General features: G+C 36.7%; 1 protein-coding gene across 1 annotated transcript in view; it reads right to left on the reverse strand.

Moving 5' to 3' along the window:
- Nucleotides 1-11507, reverse strand: part of LOC107664110 (junctophilin-2-like) — a gene marked incomplete at its 5' end in the record, with an annotated part of 17347 nt that overhangs the window by 2902 nt on the left and 2938 nt on the right. Inside the window, 3 exons of the mRNA XM_016454568.1 lie at nt 557-647; nt 2439-3373; nt 4580-4698. Coding sequence (XP_016310054.1) covers nt 567-647; nt 2439-3373; nt 4580-4698 — 1135 coding nt within the window. The remainder of the gene's footprint in view (nt 1-556; nt 648-2438; nt 3374-4579; nt 4699-11507) is intronic.

An 11507-nucleotide genomic window follows, 5' to 3' on the forward strand; every position in this document is an offset into this window, starting at 1 on the left:
CTTACTTTAGCAAAGGAAAACCAGTCTCCTCTTGGCTTATATCGAAATCCTCCGACATTTTTCTTTACAAATCCTCGGTTTGCACTTCTAATTCATGACCGGCGTTTTGTTTTGTTCTCTCTCCGCGTTCGTCACTAATCACGCAACGCCGACGGAACTGCTTCCGCGTATGACAGATAGCGGAAGTGATAGAAAAGTGTTTATTATATTTAAAATATGGATATTGTTCTGACAAAAACGCATGGATTCGCTACAGGAGGCCATCATTCACCCCCTGGAGCCGTGTGAGGCACATTTTATTACGGATGGGCGCACTTTATTTAACGTGTTTTGGACTGTTGAACAGAAACAACTGCCTACTACAATGATAGAGCTTAGAAGTGCCAGGACAATTTTTAATATAACTCCGATTGAATTCGTCTGAAAGAAGAAAGTCATATACACCTAGGATGCTTCGAGGGTGAGTAAAACACAGGCTAATTTTCATTTTTGGGTGAACTAACCCTTTAATGAAATTCACTCAAGAAAAAATGCAGGATATAGAGTGGCAGCTTACCTTTGTCATCTCAAGATAAGATGTGAACGAAAAGAATTGCCAAACCAATGTTCAGGAATATAACCATGCAGATCATAATCGTGTTTGGCCCCTAAGAGAAAAAAGTGTTCACAGCTGTTAGTGTCTGTTGTGCAAAGTAAAATAATCAAATGATGGTGCTCTAGGTGGTATTTACTTGTGCAATTGCTCAAAGGCCACTTACATCAGAGTTAACTCCAACACTTACACCTGACTCAGCATATTAAGGGGCCGTTTACATGACAATGTTTTCAGCCAAAAATGGGACATTTTTTATGCGTTTTGCCTGTTCGTTTACACGACAACGGCGTTTTGGGGATTGAAAACGCCACCATTATCTTTTCTGTGTAAACACTCAATTGGGGAATCTTTGAAAAAGGTGATGTCATGCACGTGCGTATTAAGTGTTAAGTATGTAGACATGCACAGTACGTGTCAATTTTAAAGGCAAGCGCGAACAAACATACACAACAATGGAGGAGTACATGGTACTGTTGTTGCTGCTCAAGAGTTTGCTAACGCTTCTTCAGCAAAGTGTGGATTTACTTCACCAATATTACAACCAACAGCGGAGACGCATCATATACACACGGCAACAGGTACCGTATACTAACAAGGTGACAGCGCCAACTACTGGCCTGGCATACGTAACTTCCCTACAGGTACTGTTTACTAACAAGGTGACAGCGCGAACTACTGGCCTGGCATATTTTGGCCGTTTTCGCGGATATGTGTAAACGCGAATCGTTTTGAAAACGTCGTGTGTACGTGAAACTTTTTAAAAACGCAAGGAAAAACTTTTCCGTTTTTGACTACATTGTTGTCGTGTAAGCGTAGCCTAAGTCTTCAGGGCTACTGAAAATGTCTAGGCAGGTGTGTTGGAGCTAAATTCTGTAGGAAGGTGGCCCTTCAGGAGCAGGATTGAACATTGCTGCCAATCCTTCTCCTGGAAGGCCACTATCCTGCAGAGTTTTAATCCTAATTAAACACACCTGCACCAACTACTCAAGGTTTTCGGTAATGCTAGGAATTTTGTGTAGTTTTGGTAGGTTGGAGCTAAACTCTGCAGGAGATTGGACTAAATACCCCTGCTTTAGAGGAACCATAGAAATAAAATACCTGTTCTTTCAATTGCAAGAGGTAGGCTTTTTCTGCATTGCAAATAATTTTTCATGCATGCCATGCTCAGTGAGCCACGAGATGCTGCTGTGATGCAACGCAATATTGGGTATCTGATGGACTGCGAGGAGCTTTCTGAAGGTGAGAATTTGTCATTTTGAGGGTTCAGCCTTGTATAGATATGCCTGATTGTGAAAAATGTGGTGAGAGGACCGGAGCCAGGGCAGTATGTCAAGGAACACAATCTGCTGGTATTCCAGAGCAGTGTCTTCCAGTCCACTCAAGAGCTGTTTAGAAGAATTAGCTTTTTTAACAACATGGGCCATTGGGAGGATATCTGAAGCTAAGATAGGAGGGCCACGGTACAATAAATTGAGATTCATTGATTAATGCAAGAAAACGGGGCTCTGATTATTCAAAATATACAAATCTAAGGACAAACAGAAGCTGTTCCAACAGGTTCAGAAAGGGTATTGAGGTAGGACTGAGTGAAACAAAGAAACTAAGGAATGTATTTTTTATTTTTTCCTTAGGAAATCTAACAAGACTTATAGTTACATACATGCAGAGAAAGGTTGTAAAAAAGCAATTTTGATAAATTTTTGTTATGCTATGCAAATCTGAAATATGTGTGTCTGCTGACTGCAATCTTTGGGATGTTTCATGGGATTCAAAAATCAATTGCAATGACCGATTGAGATGTTACTTGTAATCAGATTACTAAGGTTTGATTTGTTATCCTTACCTCATCTAGCTCCAGAGGCTCTTGTCTCGTTTCGCTAGGGGCTTTCACAATAGACCTCTGCCTCGTCTCAGTTTTGGCCTCGACCTTGGCAACTGGTTTAGCAACCGGCTTGACCACAGGTTTAGGTTCTGGTTTAGGCACTGACTTGGGCTCAGGCTTTGGTTCTCTTTTCGGTGAAGGTTTAGGCTCAATTCTGTTAGTTAATTTCTTCTCCTCCCTGACTTCTGTCCTAGACTCAGGCTTGCTTTCTGTCATCGAAGCTGGGCGCTCATTTACAGGCTCCCTTGTTTCAGCTCTGTGTTTAACAGCTGCCTTTGGCTCTGGTGTGACTACTTTGGGGGACAGCTTGGGGGCAGGGCGAGGAGGTGGTTCATCTTCGTCGGTGGTGAGGACGAGGTTGGTTCTTACTGGTGTAGCAGCAGGGGCAGGTTCTGCTGCTCTTGACTCTGAGTCCATTTTCTGCAGGGCTTTGATTTCCAGGTCCGATCCCTGCTCGGCTTTGGCACTCTGTCGACTAGGGGTACGGGATGGGACCTTGCTGCTGGGAGCAGAACGCTCCTCCGGAGTGGCATCTGAAGCGGGAGCAACGGCAGGAGTGAAAGACGGGGTGGTGGGTCGACTGCTTGGCCTACTACCTGCTCGACTGCTACCTCTGCTACCACTGCCCTGACTGGCCTTGTCTCCGTTCCAGCTGCCGGGGCTCAAGAGGTTTGGATCTTCCTTGCTGGGTGCCTGAGGGACGATGACTGCAGTGGGTGAGGAGGTGCGTGCAGAGGTGGAGCTTGGTCTTAGACTTTCCATCTCATGCATGAAGGGGCTCTCCGGGGGTATTGGTAGGGAATCCTCAGCTAACAAGGGCTCGTGCATCCCTGTGTCTGCATTCTCGTTGCTCTCAGCAACCTCCTGCAAGGCTCGTTTTTTCATATACTCAGGACCTGAGGGGCATCATGTAATGCATGCTTTATTAGAAACAGCTTTAGGTTCAGTAGACATGATTGATACTGTCTGATTATAATTTAACATTGAAATAGTATACACATACAATGATTTTTGATAGGTTCAAAGGTGCACTCATTACACTGCAGTGTTCCTAAACAACCAATATAACTGCATGAGGCTCTCTGCTGCCCCCGCTAGATCTGGAGCTGACCGATGTGATGGAAAATACTGGAGGTTGAGGTAAGTTTATTACCTTGTGTTACTCATCTTGTGTAGAATAAAATACCTTTTTCTAGTCACTGATATGACTGAAGTGTCTATGTGACTTTAATTGTAATCACTTTTATATTTACAGCTACTTATTTTAAAATTACACAATTGCCAAAAGAACAAGTAATTTGTTGGTGGGGTTTTTTGTGTGGTTTGTTATTTTTATTTGTGCTATTCTGTTTTTTTTAACCATATAAACTTTATTTTTCTGCCTGTTTTTGCTGTGTCTCAGATTCATGCTCAAAATATATTATCAGAGTGGATGATAGAATTGGCTGTGCAATGATTAAAATTTTGATTAAAATTCTTACAAGTGCTGACAGTATTGAGGTAATTGTGTATGCATTAATATATTTGAGGGTATACTAGTGTCTATATTTAAATTTGTTGCCTCACTGTCTGTCTATCTCTGACACATTATCACATTTCTTTTCTATCATTTTCACAAAAGAGCAAAAGAACCCTGTACTGTATTTTTATCACTGAAATGCAAGACCAGGGTGTTGAATAACATGTTCAGTCTCACTTGACGGGTAGCTGTAAGAGGCCAAGAATGCAACGACTCAGGGACAGAATAATAATGCCATACTTCAAGATGAAAGATGAAATTTAATAGCCTCATCAAAAACAAATGCAGCCTACCATCCCATGTATTATTATTAAAATAAGCAATGAACTATAATAATGCATTTTGTTATGCTCGTCTACAGTTTCATCTAAGATTTTGGAGACAGACTGCTCTGTAATGAATGCTGCTGTACTGTAAATCTGAATTTATGCCTGGATTAACAAGCATTCCTGCTGCATTTACTTCTCTGAGCTACAACCTCCACTGAAACAGACGCTCACTGGTCCGGGAGGATCTTAACCAGCCCCTGTTCCTTTGGCCTCTGTTGATATATATTTAGCAAACAATGAAGCCTTCTACCTACCTGGTTGATGGAAGGAGGGAGAGAGCTCTCTGGCAACCACACGGGCGATACTAGACTCATTGTTAGCGGCTATGGCGGCCTGGTCTGCGGTGTCTCCTTTGCTTTTGGCATGAGCTGTTCTATGAAGAGGGAAAAGGCATGTAGTCAGAGATTTTAAATCAAATACTGGTAAATAAAGTTAATTTTGTGGTCAGGAATTGATGTGAATTCAGATTCAGAGCATCAAACGGGGAAAAAATAACAGAAAACTTATTTTCTACTTTTAGTTCATGAGAGTGAATTTGAATTGAATTTTTAACACCCAACTGGAAGATAAATTGGAATGTAAGGAGGAAGAATTTACTGAATTGTTATTCATAGAAATTCAACACAGGTAATGCAATCTGGAAAATGAAGTGATCTTCCACCCCGGTCCATAAAAGTAAATTAAATCTATTTAATTTAAAAAAATAAATTGATTAATATATTATATTTTGTGGATTCTATATGTACTGTATGTATAATATTTACATACAGTTGTTTACCTGTTTTTGTCAAATTTAGCACTTTTTAACTAAATAAATTGCAACCATTCCAACCATTTTAAAAAAATTGCTAAAATATTCTTAATTTTTACATTTCTTTTTTTTTTTTTTTTTATCAGATTTTTATACCTTGTTGTCCCTGGGATCTGAACTCATGGTCTTGGATTTGTTAGTAACGTGCTACCAGTTGAGCTATACGGACAGAGCATTTCTATAGCATCAATAAAACCAAAATAGAAATTCATTAGGGCTTTACGTTGACACCTGTCTACAACAGATGCATAAATGTAATATGTTGTGGCAGTGTTTCAGAGGAGCACTATTAAAAGAAAGCTCTGTTTATTTCTGAGATTATTAGATTAAATAGTTTACTATTATAATGTGGCAAACATACTGCCAGTTCTGATGTACTTGGCTATGAGAGAAAAAGCATGTGTGTGTGTATTTCTCCCATATCTTGCTTGTAGAACCAGAGCAACTCAAGACATCCCATCTCATCTTCATTTGGAGATATGGGTTAGCAGTTGTCTGCACTATAAAAAGCAATGATAACATCCCCTCAGCTCTTAAGAATCCCATGCAGTATCCATCCCAGTCATTGCAGGAACTCAACTGAACAACAACAATGCAGAAGAATGTTCCAGAGAGAAACCCCACTCGCCCTAGGGCTGCAAGAGTTTGGATTGCTCGCAGTGTGTTTGACTTAAACACGAGAGGAAGAAGTGTGTTGGGGGTCGTATGGCAAGGGGTTATTTATAGCAGAAGAGGGTGTCCTCTTCACCCATTGAGCTGGAACTAAAATAAATCGCTCTTTTAACTCCCTGCACCTCACAGTGAGAGATGAGAACTGCTGTGCTACGACACGCCGCTTTAGAGAAGACCACCCTTTATTCTCTACCGCATGCATTGATTATATTCATTCATGCAAAATTATTCATGAGCTAAATTATTCATGTGTTTTATTGGTGTTGGTCACATTAGGAATTACTGCTCTGCAAAATTACAGCGCAAGCCATAGAACCTTAGTTTCAGCTGCGTAATTTGACAACAAACACTTTTTCCCTCATATTCATACTATTTTTTGCATTTACAGTTAGTATAAGTGCTTTTGTAACAATGTAACAATGTAACAATCTTAATGCATGAAGTAAGCAAACCTTCACGGTTCAGCTTTTTGTTTGTCAGTTTGATTAAAAACAGCAATGTAGTATTTACTCTGTGATATTTTCCATACTGTAATGTTATCCTGAGTTCAAAATAGCCCGACCACTTAAAGACACTGTACTGAGGGTGGCTGTCAGTGGAACGCTTAGAAAAGTTCAGACCCTCCCAGTGGTATGTCATAGATATACATTTACAGTAATGTCTGCATTAAGGTCTTGGCAGGTGCTTTCATGAATTCTTGCTGAAATGAATATCCACAATAGGAATATTTCTTAATGTTGCTATGTACAATTAAAAACAACTATGAATAGAAAATAATGCTTAAAAGCATGCTTTCAACTCGTAACCTGTTAGGAATGTATTGTTCTGCATTACTAGGTTGGTTGTTTGTTGACAGATATGTGATAGATGGCATTTTCTGCCATTCAGAAAACTAAAGCATACTTTCAGAATGTGTTGTAGTGATGTTTGAATAATAAAACTCAATGACCGTCAATTGCCAAATGAAAAATACTACTAACTGTAGGTTTGCAAATCCCATTACAGATTTTTTAATGCAACTTTTTGTGCGATGTATTTGACATTTTGCAACATAAATCATTAACATTTGCAAATCTAGTTTTAGAAACTTTGATTAAATAGTGTTTCTCATGTAAGAATTTACTTTGTATCCAGACTTTTTGTATTAACATTTGTTGGGTAAAAGGAATGAATGTGAACATGTAACTGATCAGCATTTTTAGTTCCCTTTTTTGCTTTTTCTTATTTATTTTAAAATAGTCTTTTTGTGTCACAAATTAATGAAAGATAAATATTTCATCGTTTTGGGTGGTATTTATTTACTTACTTACATTTCATGATATATCAGACTTTTTTGTGATGGTGTTGTCCCCCATCATTTATCAGCTGACATTTTACTTGACCTTTACGTGACTACTGATAGCTGAGAAATAATTAAATGAATGAAAGAATCATTATTGCTTGTGAGTGCAGATGAATAAGAGTTAGCTATATGGAGCAGCAGTCTAATATAGACATTATCTGAACTAATTTCTCTTTAATTAGTTTTTTTCTTCACATACATAGTAATATGAGTGGCAAACATTATTCATTATGTATGTATACAGCAAAACAAACATATAACACTAAAAAAAACCTAAAAGACTTCCTAAAGCATCATGTCTAATCACTTTATACAACCGGGTATCATGTACTCTGCCGTATCTGAACTCAGGAACAAAGTAGGGTGTTGTACATCTGTATACCACCAGTCTTCTCACTCATTTGCAGGATAGGCAAAATTTATATCCCTGAACAATCCGACACCAATGCTGACGCATTTCAATATGTACAGTGCCTTGCAAAAGTATTCATACCCCTTCATTTTTTTCACATTTTGTTATGTTGCTGCCTTATGCTAAACTGCTTTAAATTACTTTTTTTCCCACACATCAATCTATACTCCATACACCATAATGATAAAGCAAAAAAATATTTTTTAACATCTTTGTAAATTTATTAAAAATAAAAAACGTAAATGATTACTCATTCCCTTATCTGGGACAGTTGAAATTTAGCTCAGGAGCATTCACATTGCTTGTAGATATTACTACACTTCAAGTGAAGTTAACCTGTGGCAAATTCAATTGAATGGGTATAATTTGGAAAGGCACATGTCTTAATTAAAGGTCTAACAGCTGATAATGCATATCAGAGCAAAAACCAAGCCCTGAGGTCAAAAGAACTGCCTGTAGAGCTCAGAAACAGGTTTGCATCAAGCCACATATCTGGGGAAGAGTTCAGAAAAAATTCTGCTTCATTGAAGGGTCACAGAAGCATGTAGTCTCTGTTACCCTTAATGGAAGACGTTTGAAACAAACAGGACTCTTCCTAGAGCTGGCCTCCTGGCCAAACTGAGCAATTGATGGAGAAGGGCTTTGATTACAGTGGTGACCAAGACCATGATGTTTTTGCTTTGTCAGTATGGTGTATGGAGTGTAGATTGATGTGGGAAAAAAAGTAATTTAAAGCAGTTTAACATAAGGCAGCAACATAACAAAACGTGAAAAAAATGAATTACAGGCACTGTAATACCATCAAGAGGCCTTTTGTACTGTCTTACCAAACAGGAAAATAAGATTTGAGTATACATTGAGTTTCAGTATAATATTTACATATATAACAGATCATTATAGATATGTGAGGGTTGATTACGTCAGGTACGTCTGTGTGAGTGTCTAAGAAGCTGAGGACAGAAGAGGCTATCAGCTGTTGCATTCCCCTGTGACTGTGATATAGCAACAGTGCCTGTCCTTTTTTAGGCAGGCCTCCTTTTCTGACACCAGACACATGTGCGTCATTTACACCCGGTGCCGCAGCCTCCGAGGAGTCTCGTCTTCCACACAAGACCCTCTGCTGTTCTAAATACACTAGGATTAGAGCAAAGGGGCTAACTTGCACCTGGACCCCACTGAACAAACTCCACGGCCACTGTTTTTGAGTTTTTTTTATCACTGGTGGAGGGCAAGGAAGTCTGTTAAGGTACAGATAGGACACAGGAGTTGCAGATAGGGCTTTGAACCACATGAGGTAAAAGTAGCCCTTTTTTTATTTTATGCCTTTTATTTAGATAGGACAGTAGGCGAAGTGGGTGAGAGAGAGGGGGGTGGGATCAGGAAAGGTCCGCGAGCTGGGACTCGAACTCAGGACGCCCGAAGCACAACAGTGCTTCATGTCAGCGCGCTGCCCACGAGGCCATCAGCGCCGCCTGTTTATTTATTTTTTATTTTTTTACAGTTATTTTAAGCTATTTTGTAATTTTTTATTTTATAAAGTTATATATGTCATTTTATACTATTTTACACTTTTTTTATTTTATAACATTTTTATTTTACATAATTTTATTTGATATAAAGTCATTTTGTACTATTTTTTATTTTATACAGTTATTTTATACTATTTGTTATTTTATACTTTTTTTTTTTTTACACAAAGTTATTTTGTACTATTTTATAACTTTTTTATTTTATACAATGTTATTTTATACTACTTTATTTTTATTTAATTTTATACAGTTTTATAATTATTTTAATTTATAAAGTTATAAGTTATTTTATACTGTTTAAAATGTTTTTATTTTATACTAATTTATTTTATGCAGTTATTTATACTGTTTAATTTATACAATTTTATACAATATTATTTTATATAAAGTTATTTTATACTATTTATTTTTGTTCATACCATTTTATTTTATTTTATACAAAGGTATTTTATACTATTTTATAACATTTTTTATTTTATACAATTTTTATTTTATTTTATAGCACTTTTTATGTTTTAAATAAAACTTTTATTTTATTTTATACTACTTTATTTTTATTTTATTTTAGACCATTTTTAACAAACCTACTGTGGGCCATGAATCTTGATTTAGAAATACCTTAACTAGCATTGCATGTTTCACCACCAAATTTAGGCCAGTCATATTGTAAACAATACATACACTTCTCCCACATTAGCATCTTTAAAAAAAAGAGAAAGAAAAAAAAAATCAGCTAATAGTAATGGTTTCTTTTAAGCCATACACCGTTTAGAAGCAGAATAAAAGTGTTTCTGTGCTTATCCCCCTTTTGACCTAGTGTTCAACTGAATGACAACAGACAAGTTACTGCCAAGCTCACTGTAGACAACTGTGTGTTGGTTTTGATTTCCAGTGTCTGGGTTGGTGTCAGAAGTCTGTCTCTTATTGCTAATAATGATAAGATCATTTCTCCACTGCAAACAATAATCTGGCACTGGCTAAAACACTTGAATAGTGGTGTTTAGTTGTTTAGTAACAACAGGCTCCTTTTTTGCACAGTCTTTACTTGAATGTTACTCTGGCAGGTATAAATGTTTTGCTTATGTATAAGGAATGAGAACAATGAAGTCTTGTTCTTTGTTCCTGAAACGTGTGCTTTGATTCATTAGTTTTCCTGTCTGCAATCTGGTTTCGGTCCGCTGTCAGGTTGTCATCTTTAATAATGCTTGAAATCATTTTTATGGGATGAGCATCAACAGCAGCGAACATCTGATGACTGAGAACCCAAGGCTGTTTGTCTTTGGTTTGTGCATCTCCTTACAAGGAGGGAAGATTTTATCAAAGCCACTGCACCTGAAATTGGCCCGCTGTTTATAACCATAAGAATCCCAATGATAAACTGCAGATGCTGTCAGGAGTGTGTGGAAATCTAAATATTTTATCCTGGAGGGAAGCTGTATTATTAGTGTCAGTGCCTCCTCTTTATCATGTCTGGAGCTCAGCCTAGCCTCCAAGACGCCATGAATAGGAAAGAAGCTTGGAACATGTGGCCTGCTTTGAGTCTGTTTGTTTTTGCATTTGGACAGACTGTCTGGAAACCAACACCAAAGTGGCATCAGGATGTTTTTTGTTCTTGTTGTGTAAAACCTACAAAACACATCCTCTGGCGGGCAACTCTCTGGAAGCATTGACCATATACTAGTTATTTAGCAATTCATTGAAAAATTTGGTGTGTATTCTGAAAATTAGAGGGAAATGTAGCTGAACTCAGGTTTGTGGAGAGTATTAAGCAACATTCATTCATTTGTTCATTCATTGAATAGTACATAAAATATTATTAGGGTTTCGGTTGTTGTTTTTTATAGCTAAAACCAGTTGTTGTTAAGGTTATTTTCATATCATTAAGATACTTTTAAAGTTTTTATTAATATTTTGATATTAATAAGATATTAATTTATATTTACTTTTTATATTTTGAAAATATTTTGTACTTTTTATATTTTGTTACATTTAGTTAGAGTTTTATTAATTTTATTGTGCATTTTTGTCAGTTTTCTTAATTTCTTTTTTAGTGCATCAAGATAAAGTTTATTTTATTAAAAAACAAAAATGTTTTATGGTTTAATTTTAGTTAACTATAATAACCGTGTTTGTCCTGACCAGTTACATTTTTTAAATAGTAAATTATTTAATTTATATATAATTTATAATATATCAGTTATGTTATAATTATAGATATTTGAGTCACAATAATGATGTATAATGTATAATTATTTTAACTCAATTTAATATTTTTGTGTAATTCAAGTCAAATTAATATTTTGTGTCCTATTTTGAATTTTATTGGCATGTAAGTGAGATAATGGTAAATGTATTAATAAATTATATATATATATATATATATATACATACATACAGGTGCATCTCAAAAAATTTG

The sequence above is a fragment of the Sinocyclocheilus anshuiensis genome, unplaced genomic scaffold (genome assembly GCF_001515605.1).
Source record: "Sinocyclocheilus anshuiensis isolate Anshui unplaced genomic scaffold, SAMN03320099.WGS_v1.1 scaffold67, whole genome shotgun sequence".
NCBI lineage: Eukaryota > Metazoa > Chordata > Actinopteri > Cypriniformes > Cyprinidae > Sinocyclocheilus > Sinocyclocheilus anshuiensis.